At 45.4% G+C, this 23,481-nt stretch overlaps 1 protein-coding gene across 1 annotated transcript; it reads right to left on the reverse strand.

Moving 5' to 3' along the window:
• Positions 1–15,098, reverse strand: IL17D (interleukin 17D). Its single transcript, XM_075050758.1, has 3 exons — positions 14,861–15,098; positions 14,411–14,709; positions 1–5,150 (listed from the first exon to the last, which is right to left on the reverse strand). The coding sequence occupies exons 1-3, from the start codon at positions 14,873–14,875 to the stop codon at positions 4,835–4,837; spliced, it is 630 nt and encodes a 209-aa protein (XP_074906859.1). The 5' UTR covers positions 14,876–15,098; the 3' UTR covers positions 1–4,834.
• Positions 15,099–23,481: the final 8,383 nt, after the last annotated feature.

The raw sequence follows: 23,481 nt of genomic DNA on the forward strand, positions 1-23,481 counted from the left end.
GCAGCAGGGTATCTCAATGCCCTGCTGTCGATATGAATGTGACACTTGGCAGAGGAAACCTGGGGTCTTGTGCACAGGCTGATGGCTGTAGGGGGAAGATAATACACTGCAGCTGCCTGCACCTCACCCCAGATGACAAATGAAACTTCTAGAAATGCTGTTGCATGAAGTCCAAGGTACTGCTTCCATCAAGATCTAATCCGCACTTCCTGTTAACAATGGCGTTGTTAATCAGCTCGATTGCACAGTTAGCTTGTCTCTGTACCACACAAGTGCCTTCACCCCTCCGCCCATGCCTCTCCGTACCTGAGCAAGTGGGAAGTACCTCTGATGGTTGGTTTTGTCACTCTCCCTTGGTTCCCTGCACGGCGCAGCCCCAGTGCAGTGCGGTGAGCTGGGAAATGGGGCGGCTGGGTTCGGGCTGCAGAAGCCCCTTGTCAGCCGCTGTCAGGGCTGTGCTGCCTCTCTGGGTCTACTCATGTTCTGCAGCCTCCTTAGGTGGGAGTACAGCAAAACCAAGTGGTAGCTTATGCCACTACTCAGCAAAACATGTCGAATTAACTTGATCTCCCTCATGTGCCCTAGTCCAGGTAGTTATGGCTGTTCCCTAATCCCAGTGAGATTAATGGGTGTTTATACTTTCTGAGCACATCATAGCCTTTTTCCCTTTTCCCCTTGCTGCTTTCATGTTCATGTTCCCCCATGTGATTTCTTGTTTACTTGCAGCTCTAGACTTCTGCCTGTTCGGACACCTTCATGTAATGACTGGCTAGTAAACCAAAACTAGCATCTCAGGCTTTTCTCAACCTTCCTGAATGATACGAATTTTCCAACCTATCTTAAGTGATACTACAGAGAAGAAAATAATCTCTTTACCAAGGATATTGTTCTGTGTTTTGTGGTTCCTAATGTATTCCAGGGACAACCTCGTTGAAGGAAAAGATTTTCCTGGCACAACAAAAATTTTCTCAAATCAGCTGCAGCTGCCAGATAGTTTCAGCTTTGAATTGTTTGCATTTATTGGGCCTGGAGTTGGTTCAATGAGGCATTTCATGTCTGCCTTGTGTCAACAGTTTGTGAGCCTTGAAGCAACTCCAATGAACCCTTCCTCCCCCCATGCAAATTAAAGGCAAGGCTGCAGCAGCTGTAACCAGAGGGCTAGAAGCTGGAAAATGTCACACCACAGTTGAAGTGAAACTGATATAAATCCATGAAGTGATGATCTCTTTAAAAAAATTAAATTCCAAACAAACGCATTTAATAACCTTTTCCACATGAGTAATGCAGAGAGGGTTTATATATGGATGGATATTTTGAAGGTTAACAAATGTTTGTGTAGCTAATGGTTCTTGATGTTAAGTATTAACAAACAGTTGTTCACTAACAGTTATCGAACACTTGATCACGCTAAAACACAAACATAGCTTTTAAGAGACACCTAACTGGAAAGCTGGATCGGGAAGCAAATTGGCTCAGCTAAAAAGGCTGTCACAGAGGAGCGTGAGGATTAAAAAAGGAAAATGGGCTTCTGAGTAAGATAACACGAGGCTGTTTGTAACCATAGGAAGCTTTCTGCACTTGTGGCAGTATGACGAGAAGGAGGTCGCCAACATACATAATCTATTGATCCATTGAGGTTTTGCAGTTCTCTAGTACTTTCCTTTCAGTCATCCAATTCCTGAAGCTATATGTAAGCTAAAGCATCTGTTTTTCTGGATTGGCAAAACAGATTATGTTCCATTTACCTGATCTTAGCCTGCAACTCCTAGGAATTCCCAGAACATGCTCTAGTTACTTGAAAACCTCAAAATGACTCTAATTTATGCCTGCAGGACAAGAGAGTTGCAACAAAAAGTGAGATTTTTTTTTCTCCACATCATGCAAATAAATCCATGTGCTCTAGTAACTAATTTGTTGCAGACAAATTTTTATAACAAAAGTGTGTGGGCAGACAGATGGAGGGCAGTGTTTAGCCAGAGCTTTAGCTGGTAGCCCTTCTGGGTATTTACTAAATGTTAAGGGCTGTGTGTAGTTTGGCATTTTTGTGTTGTTGTTTGGGTTTTTTTTTTTTACTGCCTTTGTGCTGGTTTTGGCTGGGGTAGAGTTAATTTTCTTCATAGTAGCTAGTATGGGGCTAAGTTTTGGATTTGTGCTGAAAACAGTGTTGGTAACACAGGGATGTTTTGGTTACTGCTGAGCAGTGCTTACACAGAGCCAAGGGCTTTGCTGCTTCTCACCCCACCCCGCCAGTGAGGTGGGGGGGCACAAGGAGCTGGGAGGGGACACAGCTGGGACAGCTGACCCCAACTGACCCAAGGGATATTCCATACCGTATGACATCATGCTCAGCATATAAAGGTAGGGGAAGAAGAAGGGGGGGGCATGTTCGGAGTGATGGTGTTTGTCTTCCCAAGTCACCATGACGCATGGTGGAGCCCTGCTTTCCTGGAGATGGCTGAACACCTGCCTGCCCATGGGAAGCGGTGAAGGAATTCCTTATTTTGCTTTGCTTGCGCGCACAGCTTTTGCTTTACCTGTTAAACTGTCTTTATCTCAGCCCACGAGTTTTCTCACTTTTACCCTCCTGATTCTCTCCCCTATCCCACTGTGAGGGAGGTGAGTGAGCGGCTGTGTGGTGCTTAGTTGCTGGCTGCGGTTAAACCATGGCACCTTTTACTGTGAAGACTTTGCTTTCTACATTGTGGAGTCTGAAGGTCCAACTTCACCCTGTCTGAAGTGTGTGTGTGGAGAAAAAACCCCACAATTTAATAGTGAAACTACAAGAAGTTAGACTGCTGAAGCATCGTCTAATGCAGTGTTTCTCCAGTTTTGTAGGTCTGCTTCCCTTTTGAGCCCCTCTGATTACCATTTCCTTCTTCTCAGAGGGTGAGAAGTTCTTCCACATTAGGAGGAAGGAAAAGTGGATGTAATTGCTGCAAGTATTTACATTCTCCAGGGAACAGGTAACTACCTTTAATTGCTGGCAGCAGCTAGGCAATTGGCTGTTCTCTGAGTAGTATAAACACTTTATGGCCTTCTTTGAACTCCTTTGAGAACCCCCTTGAGATAGCCGCATCACAATTTGAGGAAACACAGATCTAAAGTCAAGTAGAATTGTGGAAAAGCTTCTGCACAAGAAACGCAGTTATAAACTTCAATCTGACATTGTGATGGGAATCTTTTATTGGTTTCTGGAGTTCTTAAAATTGTTTTAGGCTTTGTAAGAAACTGTACAGATTGCACTATAAAAATGCTGTTATACTAGACTGAGTCATAAAAAGCACAGTCAATAATTATGCACCAAGACAAGGAGTTGTCCTATGATTTTCATTCTCTATTTAACTTGCTAATTCTGGTTAGCTCAGTCTTTCCATTCTTCATCCAATGACATTCCAAAGGAACATGTGTTTGTATAGCCTAGGGACTTTCTCTGCTATGAGTTAAGCCCAATTTTGAGATTCTTGATGTAGCAAATACATTGCTGCATATGGTGGTTATTCATTTTTGTAATGATATTGCAGTCATGATCCTTCAAATGTAAAAGTTATTCTCTGCTGTGCAGAGATTTATCAACTTTGGTGATTGTGGCCCTCTGAGGAGTTATGTTTGTGCAAGGTATGCCTGGTTATTCCTGATTCTCATTCACTAGACTGAGTCAACCTTCAGTCTCTTGTTCTGGAAATGCAAGTTTTTGTGCATCTAGGGTTTCTGGTTAGGGCTTGCCATCAAGTTCCTGTAAGCTGGAAAGATGGAAGACTGCTCTTCTGCAGACTAGCATCTTTTGCAGGCGACCGACTGTCTGTTACATGTAGCGTAGGGAAAATGAGTAACACTAATTGCATAAATCAGTCAGATTCAACAAGTTTTGATTGACTGAGACTCACCTCAACGACCTCTGTAGCATCTAGAAGTTAAGACCTAGCCTGTTTACTCATCTGCACTGTACCAGAGATGAAGCCTATCCTTCGTACAATTTTTTTTTTAATGACGAATCTCCTCTTCTAACATGAAAAAGGTTTTGGCCTTTCAACTGTACAGAATACATTTTTGTCACAAGAAACAGTTAAGCAGTTAGTTAATGATGAATGAAATCTAATACAGAATTCTTGGGACCCAAACTGTGTTTTTTCTAACTGCTATTTTCCGTGTAATTAGACTTAGTCCACATCACAAAAGTCCATTACAGTTTTACAATATTCTAGCACGCTTTTCCACAAAACTCTTGTACCCTTAGCAATCTGGCAAGTTTAAAACCAGCAAACTCATAGAATATTGTTTTATGAATGACTCAAACTCAGCAAAGGTTTTCTTGCTGTAGTGTATAAATAGCCAAAGATATAACAGCCAAGAACACTGTTTGGAGTTGAGATATGCAACATAAAGGAAGGCTCTCCCAGCCTGAGAAATTATCCTTTTAACTGCTGATTTGACACATGTATGGCAGCTATGTCATTTTTATATATAAGTATTTAAAAGTAGAGTATAAGAGATTCCTTAAAAGTATCTACAACCAGTAGGCCGCTATAGTAATAGCTAGCATGTCTTACAGTTGCATCATCTTATAAAATTTACTGTGAATAAGCAAGGATAAAATGTTCTGCTCTAAGGAAAAAAAAGCTACTTTGGAATTTGCAACAAATACTTACATGAACTAAAGAAGTTCTTAATATGAATTGTCATCTCTAATGATCTGAGTGACTGGACAAAAATCTTATAATTCAAATACCTCTAAGTAGAAAAAGAGGGTAAGTCGGTGTGTTTGCTGCTGTGGTGCAGTTTCCTGAGGTGGTGAGATGATGATGTGAAGCCAATAACACGACTGTTTATATATTCTTCATTCTGATGACGGCTTGTTCTGGCTTACCAGCAACTTCATTTCTTGTTTATCTATGCTGGAATTTACGCTTTCGGCCTCTTTTTCTTGTTCAGGTACACAAGTGCAGCCCACTGGGATAGTGACATAATCTTCTGTGTAGACGTAACGGCCCCCAGCACACGACGACGTGCGCCGGAGGATGACTGTTGGCATGTACACAGGGGTGCTGCGGAAGTGAAAATTCTCCTCGCCAAAGATTCCCATGAGGCAGCCTTTGCACAGACAGTATGCTTCAGGAATGTATTTAGGATACCTTGTGGGATCATACGAAATTCTATAGGGAAGCAAATGATAAAGATTCATTAGTATCTCTAAAACCAGATATATTCATCTGGAAAATATTATTATAATGTTATTTGACTGTAAACATTTATACAATGTTTATTTTTTCTTTGCCAGGAAAAATAGCTGAAGCTGTTGTTGTCTGGCTTCTTTTTTGTGAAGTGTAAAGAAAAAACATGAACAACTTACAGAACCGATCAGGTCCTACAGTGCACACTGAAGTATGAAGTGACTCGCTTTCCAAAATGTGAGATACAGGAGCTTAAGCCCAATAAATCTGCATTTTGGACTGAACCCGTAAATAGAGCATTGGAAAGGACATAGGCATTTCCAAACTTTTGATCTGCCTCGAGTCCTTAAAAAATTGGTACAAATCCTTGTTAACATTATTATTGTTGAAGCTATGACATGATGTTTTAAAATTTTATAATTAAAATAGATTTAAATTGTACTATTATTTCTGCAATAGTTTTTGCTCCCTGCTGTACTTGAGGTTATAAAGGTGCCTTCCTCTTGAAAGCAGAACTCTGTATTTCTTTCTCTAATTCACCTCCACTGTCTCTTCCTCTAACCAGAGAAGAGTAACAGTCGCATGCTCACACTGAGATAAACTGCAAAGTTAATGTTTTTTCTGCCCTTTCCTCCTACGTTTGGCAGTAAAGCCTTGTCCCAAAGCTTCAAGAGTATAGCCTCAAATTTTTTGTTGCCTTACAGTTTGTTGTTTGACCCTTTCTTTTTGCTTATTAATGCCCTGTCTCTAGAAATTCCTGATTAGCAGGAGCTGGAAAGCTTGTAACCTAAGTACAGCTTGGACCAACAAAGTCCAAGCTCTAGCATTCCTCTCTGGATGTTGCTGGGCGCAGAAACAAAGATGTGATACTGTGGTCTCAAGACATACAGATCCTGGCTGACCTACAGCAATTGTTTTTAGTGAAGAGAGTAAAAGCTGATAAAGTCTGCTTGTTTTTTGAAATAAAAGAAAAAAGTACACAGCAGAGTACACGTACTGGAGTGTGTAGCCACACTGCTTATTGTGGTGGTGATGTATTTGTTCCTTTGTTCTTTACCCAGCTTTCCTGCTTATACTAGAAGTAATTGCTGGGCATGGCTGTAACTTGTACATTATGACAACTGTGTGTCATTATTCTAGCAAAGATGTCTGCACCTCCAGAAAAAGAGGATTTTTTAAATATGTTTAACTCCCATGCCAGCTGTCCTCTCTGTACCTTTAAACTTCCTCCAGATGACCTTCTGCTCTCACACTGTTACAAAACTAGCCCTGCTTCAGCACTGCCTGCACTGTCCAGCTGGAGAGGGATGACTGCTCTCTTTGGCTGGGTAAGCATTCAGCCCAGAAGCACCACCAGCTGCCTCTCGGTGCTCCTCCTCCAGAGCCCGTCCCCCCTTTGCGAGGATGCCAACCCTGAGTACATTATCAGAAGCACTTACCCACCTGCCAGGTAACAGAAAACCTTTTTCTGCCCTTTCCTCTGCTCCTACTTTCACACAGGAGACAGTTAGACCTACACATGGTGCACAGCAGAAGTACCCTACAGGCTGTTACTGGCACGCAGAGAGCATGAAGACACATTGGGAGGTCACCTAGTCCAAATTCCTCCATGAGGCAAGCTCAGATGTACTTCCCCGTGTTTGTCCAGCCTGTTCTTAAAAACCTCCAGAGGAGATCCCCAGCCTGCCCAGAGGCTCTGTTGCAGTATTTCACCGGCTCTTTACTTGGTAAGTTCTCCTAACAGTGAAGTGGAGCATTTTTTTCTTGCAAATTAAATCAATCATTTCCCATGTTTGGATGGGAATTTTCAGCAGCTGAGGCTAAAAAAACTGAGTAACAGTCAAAGATTTGCTAGCAGAGAGAATGTTCAAGCCTGTAATGTTTACTGTGATGTGAAGTGCTGCAAAACCAGTAAAAATTCTGGGCACTGGGTTTTAAGCCATCCTCTACTTCGGATCAGGATAGGATCACCACGCAGTAGATGAAGTGGGGCAACTACATAAGAAAAATGAATAAATTAAATACCTGTCATCAATATAATTATTTATGCCATGATACAAACTACTAAGCATACAATGCCCCCCTTCCCACAGTAGTTTCAAAATAACCAATTTTGAAAACTGCAGTAGACTTAGAGTGATTGCTAACTTGTGTTTCCGAGGGTTTGCACCACTTCCTTGGGTATCAAAGTGTTAGCCTTTTATCTTTTCAGGTGGTCTCTGAGATGAGGTTTCAGCTGCAGAAGAGGCAGCATTAAGTCTGCTTTGTGCTTTGATTGCACAGTCACTTCTAGTCAACAAAATCTGCACTTGCCAAAACAGGCTGCCTTGGCTCTCCCTCTCACCTCCGCCCCTGGGTTGATGCTGATGTTCTTCTGGTCACAGGATTGATCAGGGAATTCATCCAACTGAAGAGTAACTTCATCAAAAGCTGGATTTTGGTCCTTCAGCTGTCTTGCCACATATACACAGAGCCCTACACAAACAAGCCCGTGTGAACAAGCAGCTGTAGATGGGGGCAGAAGGGAGCTGCCCTTTTCAGAAGTATCACCAGTTTATCAGGTTAAAACAAATCTGGAATCACAGCTTTAGCTAAACACAAACTTGGTTATCCTGTCATCAAAGAAAAGAGACTTTTTTTTTTTTTTTTGCAATGACCATATAATCTGGATTCTTTGTCTTTGTTAGGAATTTGTTTTCCTCACAGAAAAAATTGACCAGTTCTCTCATAGCCAGACATCTGTGATGTTGCAGATACTTTTTTGCAAAGCTTCTCTGTCCCATTTATACTTGCTTACTTTCCCCAGGAAATACCTTCATGTTACAGGATCTCACACCAATGTGAAATAAAATGTCTGGTAGCTAGCAGAAGGGAAGAAAGTGAAATACAGGCTCTTCTACCGCGATACATTCCCATTTCAAACTCAAGTGTGAATAATTTCAGTGGTGGATTGTTAAACACACCGTATGTCAAATCACTGGTATTTCCTCTACTGGATTATCTCTAGCACCTGGTTTATGATGTTACTGGAAAGCATGAACATGCTTCTGGATGCAAACATAAGAGTTTCTCTAATAACAAGAGAGAACACAGTCACTGTAATCATGGTCTACAACAAACTTCCCCCTCCAAATTCCCACATGGCAAAAGTCAGGTATAAATTAGGTTTTTTTGGAAGGATGGTGTGGTGTGGTTTTCTACTTTCCATAGGAAAACCTCTTATACTGCTAAGTTTGATGTAGATACCTCTACTCCATCATGTGAGGATTGGAAGGAATCAGAGAGGATCCAAAACCAAAGATGGCTCCAAAATATAGATGTGGTTTTGCATCCAGACCAGAACTTTAAGACTGAAAGCTCTAAGTAATGCCTCCTGAAATTAAATGCTGAACTCAAATGTCACTAAACTTTGGAGCCACATCCAAAGTTCTGCATCTTCAGCTCAAACCTGTTAAGCAAGGCCATATTACTAAAGCCTCATTTTTATCTTTCTAGGCAACCCAGACTGATTTGGGTCTGAACTACTAACAAACACCAGTAATCTAGCCTGCAGTTGTGTGACCTGCTTCCTCTGTTTGCATGTATTGAACATAATCACTCTGTGCATATAAAGACCACAGCCTCAGCTGCTGTAGTTTGATGCATGTCCATTACTCCAAGCACTACAAGTCATGTTTTTATGTCTTCTCCTAGAACAGGGAAAACATGTTTGATCAGGTTAATTAACCAGATAAAATGCATGCTCCAAGTTCCTACTGACTCTTTCCTATACGTAGTGAAAGATGCACCCAACTGGGGTGGACGCAACAGAAGCAGCTGGGAAGAGCGGTGGAGGACCAGAGAAGTGCAACTTTCCACGGGCACCCAAGTGTCCCCTGCATCCTTGTGTCATTTGCTGTGGCCACTGCTGCAAACTAGACAGCCCGGCCGTTTTGGTGAGGGTTGCCCTTGTCCTGTGAACTCGGGTTACTAGTATGTACGGCTAACTCTGCCTAGCCAGCACTCCCGATTTACAGATGACAGGAGCAGTGAGCTATGCCGGGCTGCTGTGTTTCAATCTGCTGGAACAAGAAGCAGGTTTGTACTGAACTGGAACTGCTAATGAAGTGTGACTAGTTCGAGGCTGCTTTTCCTTATGACCCTACGAGCGCTTTGAGAGCTCCCAGTGAAAAACAAACTTCCTGCCATTTATGTACTAAGCCTGGAAACTCAAGAGAAAAGCTTCTGTCAGAAGTAAAACTCTTGCAAAGACTTAATCTGTCTTGTCCTGTACTGCTACTTGCATATGTAGTATTTTTAATAATATTACCACTTCATAGCTTCCAAGCTTCTAAATCCAATGGGTCAGATGCTGTGCTGGGGCAGGCAGATACAGCTGACTCTTCACAAAATCACTGTTAGCACTAGACTAACAGCTGGATGTTATCAGAAGTCTAATAAGCAGATCATCATCCCTTTACTTCACACTCTGCAATACTTACAGGATTAAGAGTTAACAACTTTTTTTTCCCTCTTGGCAAGACATTTATTTCTCTATAGCAGGTGTTCTTTTGTTCACATTACACTCCGTTTGTTTTATACACAGGTAATAAGTAGAGTGCTTGAATAAAGTAGCCTAGTGCTAACAGTGATTTTCTGAAGAGTTGTAGGAACGTGTACTCAAATAGAAAGGACAGCAGTTCTGCGTCCCCTTGTATTCTTTCCCTCAGCTGCATCTTTGGGATATGCACACTGTGCCACATGATAATACTAAATCCTGGAAAATGTCTTGGATAAGGTTCTTGAAAATCATTGGAGTATTATTTAAAGGAAAGCCCTCTTGTATGACATTTTTCAAAAGCACTGTGGACAAGCTTGGCTTTTATCAGTAAAAAAAGAATTGTCTGTATTACTTTTATTAAGATTTTTTGTAGATGAGCACTAAAGCAAGGATGCTCAAAAACTGAAACTGGTTTTTGAAAAGCAGAAAAAACCAAGCTGGGCAACGTTTGAGAGAGGGAGGGACTAGCTAACATGGGATTTCATGATCAGATCAATGCTGACAATAAAAATTAAATCTCTGTAAATTAACCCTTAGTAAATGCAGGATTAGGCCCCAGAGACAGACACAGAAGCCACGAGATCTGGAAATTTAGAAATGGGAATGAATTCTTGAATACACATAAAGAATTTTTGCTGGATTCATGCAGAAGTATGTTTGCAGAAGACTCTGAATGTACTCCTACAAACTAGCTGTGAATGTTATTATAACCTTAAGACAACAGAGAATAAAAATAGAGCTGATGTATACAGCTGATTAATGAATGGCGCCTGTGCTCTGCAGCACCATGAATGGAATCACAAATCAACACTACCTGTAAACGCACCATTGACTTCAGCAGGATCAGATTTTTTTCAACCATTACTCTAAGCTTTATGATCAGACCTTGCAAACGTTTAGGCATGCATTTAAAATTAATCCTTTTTATAGTGGCTCTTGTCCATGAGCAACCTGTGTGTGCATCTCTGGAGCTGAGCTTGCATTGGTAAAGATTCACCGTGATTATGGCTTCTGTAAATTTTAACAAGCAGCGCCCATCTTGTGCTGTTGGCAAGGTTCTGTAAGCAGTAAGACAACCCGTATCACTAATTCTTGTGAAGCAACTGTGAACCATAGTAGTAGCCAAGGTCCACGGCCCTTGCCGCTACCTCCTCGTACAAGCAGGCTTTCTGGATTTCATCGACTGTCCATGTAATACTGCTAAAAAGGACAAGTGGCTCCAGGATAGATGTCACAAACTGGCACACAGTTAGCATGATGATTTCACGGCAGAGCTTCTGCCACTGGCTCTGTTTTTTAAAAAACCTGGGTAATTCTTAGACCAACTTCCTGAAGTGCTGAGCAAATCCTGTACACTCAAGATTTCACTCCACTCAACTGACTTCAGGGAACTCTGCTGTGTCTTTATAGCTCTGCAGTGTAAAGAGCAATTCGTGTGATTAAACTTTGTGCCCTGAATTATATACTGATCTCCTGTGGCCATCAGGATGGAATTTCAGTATCAGGCAGATGAACCAATATGTTTCCCCTAGCTTTTGCCTCAAATACCACCTATTGGTTGCTGCCAGCAGCAGGATAGTGGACCAGATGGATCCGTGGTGCAATCCATGTGCAACTCCTGTATCTCTGGGTTGTAGCAAGCCAAAAATGATGTAAGTCTTGATTTTTGTATAACCAAATTAAAGACCAAGTAATAGAAAATAAATAGTAAGCACAGAACAAAGACAAGAAGCCACACAAGGATTAGCTGAACTTTGAGTCAATTAATCAAACCTAATTCTTCCACACTTAAATAGAATGATAAACTTGGATCTATGCAATGCAGTAGGCTGATTGTTATATACAGATCTCTAAGTAATATATTTGATTCTTTCTCACAAATGCAGATATGAAAAAATTTCAGTTGACGAACTGAACAGTCATGTGAGCAGAAGAATTACAAGAAGCAGTGTTGAACAGCTGGGAACAGGTGCCTAGGGAGATATGCAGGGGAAGATAAGTAGAGCCAGACTTAATATCTTTATTATTAATGACCTGGAATAGGGAGTATAAACAGCATATTAATGAAATCTGCAGATGGTAACAATGGGAACTGCTGCAACACCAGGGAAGACAAAGAAACAGCATGAGATATCTCATATGTTAAAATGCAGGTCAGAAAGAAAGACTCTTTATGCGCAGAGCAGAAAGCAATTGCACTGTAACTCTTTAGGGGCAGAAAAGAAGTCGGAGAGCAGGACGTCTGTGAGACACGCTGAAACGGGACAAGTATCTTGATGCAAGTTTCAAATAGTCAAATTTATGCTTTGAGGAGTGTCCTATCAGGGTGTACTAGAGGGGTCTGCCTCCAGTGAATTAGTTTCTGAGCATTCACTACTAGAACAACTCTGGTGATTGAGGCGGCAGTTCAGGAGACAGCAATGAATGAGTGAAGGGGAGCGATTTATGAGGAAAGATTAAAAGAATTATATGTAAGTAGGCTTGTCAAGAAAGTTCCATATTACAGAAGAGAGCTGTATGCAGTTTTTCAGACTAACACCCCAGCCATGGAGAAGAAATTTTTGGGATTGTATAAGTGCAATCAGTTAACTGTTGACAAGACGTAATGTGCCATTACTTTCTGCAATCTTTATTTAAGAGTTGCACGTCCTTTTTAAAGATACGCAATAGCTCTAATGGGATTTGGGAGCTTGCTTCCAGGGTAACTGGGTGAACAGCACAGATCAGACCTTCATAATGCTTTTATCTGGCTTCAAAATCTATGAAATAGCGGAGTGTAATAGCAAATGCACATTACTGTTCATAATGAGCAATTTTATATTTTACACTTTCATTACATATATTGCAATGTCAGTTGCTGCCTCATTGCACACTAATGATATAGTAAAAATGCAATTGAGAAAAAAAAAGCTGTAAATGAGACTGTTAACTAGACGGTGTACTCAGGCCTCTTCACCCTAGAGAAATAATTTTTCCCCCAAATATAATTTTAGATTTTGCCTTTAATGGTGTAATACTTTTTTTTTCACTCTCTTTTAAAATTTCTAGCTTGGACATGTCATCAAGTTACTTCTATGTGAATGGTTAGTGGTCTGTTTGAAAACATTCTGATGAAAAGCACAGTGGATTTACGGTTTCTTAATAAACTTTTTGTAAGCCAGGCCCCAAATAGCAGCTGGTTCTCTGTTAAGTAAGCCTGTACAGAGCTCCACTGAAAATAAATACCTGCCCAACGAGATGTGCGCATGGAATGCACTGTTTTCAGACCAGAAGAACAATTTTCTGATCCCACTAGTATTTGGCAAAACCAACGTAAAAGATACCTGACCCTAATGGTAGGTGTTCCATTCATCATACTTGCTTTTTGCACGCTTAGGTAGCTTAAAAAATCCTCAGTCTGCTTACAGAAAATGTATTACTAAAAATACTATTTCTAAAAATACTTCGTTTATGAAAGGCTTATTGAGCAAATAAACCATTTTTCTCTCAGTAGGATTACTTCTTAAACTAAAAGCGGGCCAAAACCATGCCACAAAATAAATGTTTATTGGAGATCACTAACAAGGAGATATTTAAGTTCACTGAATACACAGTAACTGCATCAAGGTATATATGAAGGATAACGTACAGAAAGTAGCAAGAAAGTCTGTTCCTTTTAAGTTTGTACATGTTTTAGCCTCCCATTCTCTACAGTGTCTTTACAGAAAGCTGAAAACAGCGAGCCTGATTCCATCAAGTCTAATTCTGACAAAATTACCAGAAGCCTTGATAGTGAGAATGTGATCACAGGCTGGGCTCAGCGTTCTAGATCAGTGGTTTCCAAGCTTTTCCAGAGCTCTCTATGGAAGTACAGACCCCTGTTTTGTGTATTAACCAGCCTAACAACAGATTATTTTTATGCCCCCTTAAAAATAGCCTGGCAGCCCCTGTTCCACCTCAGCAGAGGGAGGGGGTTTGCAAAGCGCGGGTTGAAAACACCGATGCAGAAAGTTGCAGTACTCGTTCCTTGCCTACGCTCCTACAGCAAAGTGGACAGCAAGCCCTTGGGAGTGTTTGTGGCGGGGTAAGTGAAGGTACGGCTCTGCCGGTACGTTACAAGAACACCCGCTGTACTCCCATGTATTTCGGAGACCAGCACCGTGTCTGGGGTCACACCTCAGGGAAAGCGTTTGAGCCCCTTGGGGGCTGCCACAGAGTCAGGAGGGGCCTTCGCGGTGACGGTCCTTCGCCGAGGGTCCTCGGAGTGAACTTCGCCCGTGACAACCTGCCGAAGCGACTTTCTGAGGGGTGGCCTGCGCTCCCGGGTGCGCGGGAGCTCCATCTCACAGCTTGCTCCACCTCATCCGCTTTTCCCTTCTCTTTCTGCCCGTTAGGCTTTATTCCCCACACAAGCCGTTTTTACACATTCACCTCACATCTGCCTATTTAGACGCCGACTTCAACGCCTTTCCGCCGGGCTGCTGCTCGCTGCAGCCCTCGCCCCTCAGGGCCGCCGCCTCCCGGAGCGGCCCCAGGGCACTGCGCGGGGAAAGGCGGCCAAACCCCCGGGCAGGCGTGGCACGGAGGGGGGTCCCACACAGGGTTACCGGCTCCCTTCAGCCCGCCGGGACGCTGCCACCGCTTCGCCCCCTGAGGCGGCTGGAACACCCCCCCTGCCCCTTCCCCCCCCCCACACACACCCCCGCCGGTGCCCCGCAGTCACCTGTAGGCCCACGGCGAGGCGCTGCGCAGGTTGACGGGGAGCCGGAACCTCTTGTCGGCGGCCGGCCGCCCCCCGGCCGGGCAGCTGGCGTTGTGCTGTCGGCCCGGCGGTTCGGGCTGCAGGGTGTGGTGGAAGGCGCTGAGCATGCCCGCCGCCAGCCGCCCGTAGAGCTGCTCCAGCAACTCCTCGGGCCGTTCGCCGCAGGTCCGGGTCCGCGCCGGTCGCTTGGGCGCCTTGACGGCCTCCGGGCGGAGCGGGAGCAGCGCCGCGCACAGCAGCGCCGCCAGCGCCGCCCGCACCTGCAACGACGCCGCCGTCAGCGGGGCTGGGACCCCGCCGCGCCCCGGGGCCACCCCCAAGCCCCGGCCCGGGGGTCGGGGCGCTCCCCCCCCCACACACACACACACACCCCCGCCCCGGGCCGCCCTGCCCCGGCCCGCAGCCCCTTACCCTGCCTCGCTGCATGGCGGTCGGGCTGCTGGAGGGAGCCGAGGAGAGCGGCGGGCCGCGGAGCCGCGCCGTGCCACTGGCTCTCTCGGCGGAGGAGCTGTTGGAAAAGTGCCCCGCTCCTCACTGCATCTCCCCTGGCCTCGCATGCCAGGAACATTTTAGGCGCTCACGGAGGAGGCGAGCGCTCAGCGCCGGGAGCCGGCCGGTGCCGCTCTCCGCACCGGCCCCGCCGTCCTGCCGCGCTGCCTTCGGCCACCGGGGAGAGCCCCGCGGGCACGGACGGGCTCGCTACGCCACCAGCCGCTGTCCTGCCCCGGGGACCGGCCGCCGCAGCCACCCGCCCGGCTCTCCCTGCAGGCCTGGGGGGTGTGCGGGGTGTGAGGGGCCCTGGCGGGCCGCGGGCGAGGCCCGAGCCCTCCTCTGCTCTGTCAGGGGCCGAGCGGTCCCTTCCGCGACATCCGTGTCACGGAGGTGAGCCGGGCTCTCCTCCGGCCCGCTGGGCCCCCGAGCCTCGAGTGGGACCCACCGGGCCAGGGCACGAGGGTGAGACAGGGCCAGGATGGGTTTGGCCCAAGTGTCAAGGCTGACGGAGAAAAAACATGGGGATTTACAGCTGAAAACAGCACAACTCTGGCTATGTGACTGCAGCTGGGGAGGGGACGGCTGCAGACCGGACTCCTTCAGCCACTTTGGAGCAATCAGCACCGTCCCTTGTAGGGGTTTGGGACGTGCCCAGCTCCAGGTAGCACCTCTGGTTGCAGCACCTGCTGCATCGTTTCTCCAGCAGACACTGGGGGGGTTGAAGTCCCGCATGAAGGCTGGGGCTGGCGAACATGAGGCCACTTCAAGCTGCCTGTAGAAGTCATAGAATCATACAATCGTTTAGGCTGGAAAAGACCTTCAACATCATCGAGTCCAACCATCATCCATGCCCACTAAACCATGTTCTGGAGTACCTTGTCTACGCGCTTTTTGAATACCTCCAGGGATGGTGACTCAACCACTTCCCTGGGCAGCCTGTTCCAATGCCTGATAATCTTCTCAGTAAAGAAATTTTTCCTAATATCCAACCTAAACCTCCGTTGCCTCAACTTGAGGCCATTTCCTCTCGTCCTATCTCCAGCCACCTGACAGAAGAGACCAGCACCCACCTCACTACAACCCCCTTTCAGGTAGTTGTAGAGAGCGATAAGGTCTCCCCTCAGCTTCCTCTTCTCCAGACTAAACAACCCCAGTTCCCTCAGCCGCTCCTCATAAGACTTGTGCTTCAGGCCCCTCACCAGCTCGGTTGCCCTTCTCTGAACACACTCCAGCACCTCAATGTCTTTCCTGCAGTGGGGGGCCCAAAACTGAACACAGGACTCAAGGTGCGGCCTCACCAGTGCCCAGTACAGGGGAACAACCACCTCCCTGCTCCTGCTGGCCACACGACTTCTGATGCAGGCCAGGATGCTGTTGGCCTTCTTGGCCACCTGGGCACACTGCTGGCTCATACTCAGCCGGCTGTCGACCAACACCCCCAGGTCTTTCTCTGCCAGGCAGCTTTCCAGCCACTCTTCCCCAAGCCTGTAGTGCTGCATGGGGTTGTTGTGACCCAAGTGCAGGACCTGGCACTTGGCCTTGTTGAACCTCACACAGTTGGCCTCAGCCCATCAATCCAGCCTGTTCAGATCCCTCTGTAGAGCCTCCCTACCCTCAAGCAGATCGACCCTGCCTCCCAACTTGGTGTCATCTGCAAACTTGCTGAGGGTGCACTCAATCCCCTCATCCAAATCATCGATAAAGATATTAAACAGAACAGGGCCCAACACCAAGCCCTGGGGAACACCACTTGTGACCCGCCGCCAACTGGATTTCACCCCACTCACCACAACCCTTTGGGCTTGTCCATCCAGCCAGTTTTTCACCCAGTGAAGAGTGCACTTGTCCAAGCCATAAGACGCCAGTTTCTCAAGGAGTATGCCATGAGAGACAGTGTCAAAGGCCTTGCTGAAGTCGAGGTAGATAACATCCACAGCCTTCCCTCATCCACTAGGCAGGTCACCTGGTCACAGAAGGAGATCAGGTTGGTCAAGCAGGACGTGCCTTTTGTAAACCCATGCTGACCGGGTCTGATCCCCTGCTTGTCCTGGACTTGCCATGTGAGTGCTCTCAAGACAAACTGTTCCATAATCTTCCCTGGTACTGAGGTCAGGCTGACAGGCCTGTAGTTCCCCAGATCCTCCCTCCAACCCTTCTTGTAAATGGGCATCACATTGGCAAGCCTCCAGTCCTCTAGGACCTCCCCTGTTGACCAGGATTGCTGATACATGGTGGAGTGGCTTGGCAAGCACCTCTGCCAGTTCCCTCAGTACTCTTGGATGGATCCCATCTGGTCCCATAGGTTTGTGAGTGTCCAGATGGCGTAGTAGGTCACTAACTATTTCCTCCTGGATTAAGGGGGGGTATATTCTGCTCTTCATCCTTGCCTTCCAGCTCAGGAGGCAGAGTACCCTGAGGATAACTGGTCTCCCTATTAAAGATTGAGGCAAAGAAGGCATTAAGTACCTCAGCCTTTTCCTCATCTCTGGTGGCAACGTTCCCTTCTGTATCCATTAAAGGATAGATATTCTCCTTGGGATTCTTTTTACTGTTAACTTATTTGTAAAAACATTTTTTGTTTTCCCTTACGACAGTGGCCAGATTTAGTTCTAGCTGAGCTTTTGCCTTTCTAATTTCCTCTCTGTATGACCTAAAAAGATCCCTGTACTCCTCCCAAGTTGCCTGCCCTTTCTTCCAGAGATGATAAACTCTCCTTTTTTTCTTGACTCCTAGCAAAAGCTCCCTGTTCAGCCAGGCTGGTCATTTTCCTCAGCAGTTCGACTTGCGGCACATGGGAATAGCCTGGTCCTCAGCCATTTAGATTTCATCCACCTGTCATTCTTCCTGCTGAGGTGGCCTACAGCAGACACCTGCTACGATGTCACTCCCTGCTGACTAAAAAGGAAGCCTACTTCAAAAGGTGAGAAGCTTGCAATGTTTCTATCTAAATGAGTCTGAGGTGAGTCTCACCTCTAATGACTTCTCCATCCATTTTGTGCTGGTTTACTGGTACTTTTAATGGACATGTAATGCAATACATTCAGGGTCTCTGGCACAACCCACAAAAATAAGCATCTGTATAGTACTCTGCGTCATAAAAGATGTGGTCCACTGAAATGTTTTGCGCTGAAAACAGCCTTTAGAATTCATCACTTGAATCAAGTATTTGGTGTGCTGTGATTAAGCCCTGCATGTCTATTGAGGCATTTAGCACAAGGATAGTTAAATATTAAAATACTAATCAGGAGTAAGGGAAAACAGGTTCGTAAGTCACACAAGGACTGTGAAACCCCCGCTTGGTACCACAGAAATACAAGATACCAGCTTCACAGACCAGGCTGGAATTGAAACAGAATGACCTGGCATTCATAATGTGATGAAGTGACTTCATGTCATGGTTTCTGAGAAGTCATTGAGTTGAGTCTAACTGTGATTTTTAGTGGTTTGGTACCTCACACATCACAGGTCAGTCATGAGCGGTATCTTAACCTTGAACTGTATGGGATTTGAATCCAGTTTTGACTCTGAGGAAGGACTTTGTTTCAAACTGAATTCAAAACTCTCTTCTGCAGTTGTATCCTCAGGCGACAGACTGGGGCAAGGCAGCTGCCCATTTAGCCCAGTCCAGTCTAACCCCCTGAGCTCTACCCTGCACCTGGCCTTGTGTTACTTCAACACCTCCGAATGACATGTGTGGCAACATGACTAATATTTATCATGACAGATCTTTTTATATTACTCTTCCTATGATAAGCCAGTATCTTTTCTCAATGCTTTCTGAGTAGCGTGAGGATATCACACTTGGCTTTGCAAAACATGCCTTTTATGCACTTCCTTTATACGCATTGACACTTCTGGGAGAGGTCTGCCTCAAAAAATCAGAGCAGAAGGAGCAGAAACAACGGCACAGACATTAAATTGCCAGTGAGTTTAAGCTTTGACTCTCATCTAGACAATATTCTAATTCTGCACATTAGTTGCATTGTATTGTCTGATTAGCAATCATCTCATTGATAATAATAATAATAATAATAATAATAATAATAATAATAATAGAAGGGCAGCAAATGAGATTCCATTACATAGGGATTGAAAGAGCACTATGCCGGCTTTCATGGCATAGTCTACCCCAGAGACACCTGAATCATAAAAAAATCACTTGTATACTTTGGCAAAACTTAGGTTCTTCCATGACTTTGAGAAGTTACCAAGATATTACTAAGTATCAGTATCATTGTCATTGACTTTGATTTATAATTTTTCTCAGAATTTGAGGGGGTTTAAGGTACCTATATAATGAAATAGTGGGAAAAAATCTTTAGTAATAAAAAGTCTGTCCTCGATTTAATGCAATGTATGATAATATTTCAATCAATAAATTCAGAATAGCAGCCATGTGCACCTTCATGTGAATCTATAGGGAATTCCACGGCTCATGGCTGTTCTCTAAGAGAAAAGGCAGTGAGATGTTTTCCTTCAATGGCCTCGGGTGAAAATTCGCAGTGACAGAGCAAAGAACATTCCACCCGTGCCCTTGACAACAGCTGACCTGGTGGTGAGGTCCGTATGGAGCCCACAGACTGGGTCTTGCCTCATCCTGCTGTTCAAAGGACATTTCTCTTTGCTCTTCGTAATGGCCCAAGCCACCCTTTTGTAAAACTTGACCCGCTCGTTTTCATATGCTGTGACTGGCTCACGGCCATTTCTTGACACCAGCTACCCCTTCCTGTCAGCCCTAGAAGGGCCTCGGAGCAGGAGGTCCCTCCCACAACATGCACAGGGGCCACCATGTTGTTTCAGATGCCATTTTATGGCAGGTAGTCGCCATTTCTGACAGTCTCATGGCCCACATGTTTTCGTCCTGGCCTGTGGCTGGCTGGCAGGACCAGCCACCCCTTACAGCTTTCCCGGAAGTACGTGACAACAGGAAGCCCTTGCCCACTGCATACGTGGAGATTGCCGTCATTGATGATGTCATACCCCACATGTTTCATACTCTTTTCAACTGTGACTGGACAGTTGTCATGTTTTGAAACCATCATACCCACATCATCTCAGAGCACCCTCTGACTGGCTCCCCACTTCCTTTATGTCAGGAAGCGTTCCTGTATAATATACAGATTTGTAGAGAGAGATTTCTGTACCTATATGGGGACAAGTTTCCTCAAAAAGACCACACAAATGGGAACCAGCCAATGGGTTCATGAATCAGAAAACTTTACTCTGAGAGAAGTTTCTTGCAGAGAGGGTGGGTGGTGCAGAGTTCCCCTCATCCACGGCTGAGGGGAGCTTCCAGCTCCTTGTGAGACTGTGCTGCAGTACGGACTGCGGCTACAAAAGGCAGGGTAGTATCAACAACTGGAGCAGCCACCCTCCGTCACCATGGGCAACCCCTGCCTGGGACTCTCCCAGCCTTAGGACAAGGCTGCCAGTCCCGCATCTCCCAGGCAGCCAGGAAACACCCATCCCGGGCTGGCTGTGTCACCAGCCCCATGGTGACACGGGCCACTGCCAGCCTGCTGCCCACCATGAGGTGGCCACTGCATCCTTGGGGTTGGCGCCAGGAGTTGGTGTCATTTTTGATTCCTTATCTTTATATCGGTGTCCTTGTAGAAAGTAACAAATCTCTCTGGCTGAGCGGCTGAGGACAGGAGTGCACCATGGCCTGGTCATGTCCTTGGATGAGCCTCCACTTCTGAAAGACAAAGGAGGAACAGCCACCATCTGTCATGCCACAGGCAACCCCTGCCTCCCTGCCTGGGCCCAGCTCTTGGAAGGGCAGCAGCCCTCCCTTCCCTGCCCTCTCCTCAGCCCTCTCTCCCCTGCCTTCCCCTAGTCTGGGCTGGCTCACCACGCAGCCCTTTTTATACCTGTCCTGGGTGGCCGTGTCACCATCCCCCCGTGAGATGGCCACCACCAACGTTCTGCTTGCTGTCACACGGCCATCATCACATCACCGGGGGGGTGCCAGGGCTGATGGAAGGCCCAGTCCTCAGCTGGCTGGCCAAAAAGGGCTGTTGCTCTTCTGCCTTGCTCACAGTGGGATGGGCAAACCCCGAAACTCAGGCCCATGGGGAGAATGGCCGACACGGAGAGCCCGCTGTCACTCCCGTCTGTGTGGGGACAGCCTCTTGCCCAGGGCTGTGGTCACCTCGCAGCCCCTCACCACGCCGTCCCGTCCCACCCCACCTTGTCTTGGCCGCTTCCTTGCTGTCAGGACCAGATGGAGAGAGGTGAAGCTCGGCATGAGGGTGCAGACAAATGAAGGTGGTGTCTGAACAGTAGGAGCAATTCAGGTGTTTAACATACTTATCTAGCACCTCTTTGGCTGTATTACAGCCTAATGTCCTGTGAGCATGCAGGAAACTGGCAGACAGGACGCTGGGGCTGGGATCAGCCACATGGAAACACTAGGGCATCTCAGATTGTACTAAATGCTTAATTGTAATGCCTAGAAGTCCACTGGTTCCGTCTATGGACAGTTGGCTCACACCTGGCTGCAGAGGGCAGGACTCAGTTGTCTGGAAACAGGCTCCGCAGTGTCACTTGGAGTAGTGTGAGGAGCCTCGCCTGGTCTGTAGCCACTACACCAGGAGCGGGCAGGGTGCTGGTCTGCTCTGCCTGGGGGTGGTCTCAGACACTCCACGACCTCCCAAATGCCACTGGATAGTTATCTGTTAGGAGCTGAAAAACTCTGCACAGAATAATTCAAGTGCTTAAAGCTGGGTCTCAAGTGCATTTCAGATACCTAGGGTGTCTGGCCTGATCCCCAGAGGCCACTTCAGAGACCTCCCATAGGTCCTGTGTCATACATGGCAGCTCTACGTAGATGTCTTGGGGAGTCTGAGACATGGGTCTACATATGTTTAGGCATTTTAAATGCATTCCTACGTTTCGACTTAATTTGGTTGTAAACAATGTGTTGCTGAAAGATACCATGAAAGAATTGATTTTGTGCTCTGGTGGTTGCAACCATCTGAACTGTTTCGGAACTGTGTCAGAATGGGATGTACCCACTTCTAGAAATGCTGGGTTTCTTCTGTACCACTTCTTCTTACCACTAAAGATGATTCTTTACTTTGCTAAATAGAGCATTTCATCTCACAGGTTATAATTATATGAATGGATGTTGAATCTCTTCTTGTAGAATTCCTGTCTTTTAGTAAACCCTGAAAATGTTAATGACTGCAGAAATACATGTCACAGCACTGTAGCAACAACATAACTCAATGCGATATCTCATAGAAAGGAAATAAATACTAATTTATGTTAAAACACAACTGATTTCAGCCCCTAACACACTTTCATACATAGAAACACCAAGATGCATAGGTAGTCCACCAAGCAGTCAGGCACTGGCATCTTCCCTGCATTTGTAAGCATTGTAATACCACTTTGCAGCCTCCATGGCATAGCATCTTCTACAGCAGGATCTCAGCAAATTTTACAGTTGTTAGGCAATTTAGCTTTGCAAAACTGAATTCCTGCAAAGTGGAGAATCCTTAATGGCCTTCATTTTGCAAAGGTGGAAACTGAGGAGCAAACAGGTTAAAAATAGCCTTTCTATTGAAAAGCTGAGCATCTGTAGCTTTGAAATAAAGAACAATCAAAGCTTAGCAAATTAGACTAATTTCTTATGGTCACATACTACACTTGCAAAGGAACCAAGAAGAGAAACAGCCCTTCACGATAAGACTTGCAGAACTATTTATCCTTTCTTTGTACAGCTTTTAATTCCCATGTTACTTTAGACTAGCTTTGTTTTAAAAGTAATGAGTTACACAATCTGCAGTGAAGGATGTTTGGGGTGAAACATGAAATATGTGAGTAAGAATCCTTTGATATTGTGGAGGTAGGCTTGTTGAGAAATAAATAAAGTACTACCCAGGTAATAATTTATATTTGGCTATTTATGGTGCCAAGATGCTTATCACCAGGGTAACCAACTAGAGTGCCCACAGCCTATGCTCTAAGAGGCTATTCTGAAAGGATTATTTTTTTCCCCACTTTTGAAGCAGTAATAGACATAGAAGATTCTAGAGAGAATCAAGAAGACAAATGTCTGTCTCAAGGGATAGAATTGCTGTGATTACTTTCCACCTTTATCCAAGGAAACTGAATTTATGTATGTTTTGTAAAATGAGAGTGACTCATAGGGTCATTACCAGAGAGCCTAGTGTACAAAGAGGCATTTTTCATACAAGTAAAGAGAAAGGTAACTTTGTATCTACCTGAATCCAGCACATCCTGAAGAAGATTTACACAATATCTCAGGTCTGAGAGGTCAACTGATGATTGTTTAATATTGTGAGCAATACATTTTTCATGATAATACAAGATAAAATAGCTGATGAGTAAGTTCCTCAAGAGGATTAGCATTTTCCTAGGTTTAATACTGCTGCCCTCCTAAGATAAAAAAGTAAATAAACTAACACAATAGCAGTCCTATTGCATTTGCCAAAACTTTATTCAGTAATTTTAAATGATCTACTAATTCCAGAATGATAAACACAAAATCAGGGCTTAAATGGTGCTGGAAG

Source organism: Buteo buteo, chromosome 18 (assembly GCF_964188355.1).
Source record: "Buteo buteo chromosome 18, bButBut1.hap1.1, whole genome shotgun sequence".
In the NCBI taxonomy this organism is placed as follows: Eukaryota; Metazoa; Chordata; class Aves; order Accipitriformes; family Accipitridae; genus Buteo; species Buteo buteo.

Excerpts from the sequence above, each read along its gene's own strand:
- IL17D (XM_075050758.1), bottom strand. Across the intron at positions 5,151-14,410 it reads GCCTCGCCGTGGGCCTACAG|AATTTCGTATGATCCCACAA; the intron begins GTGACTGCGGGG and ends GCTTCCCTATAG.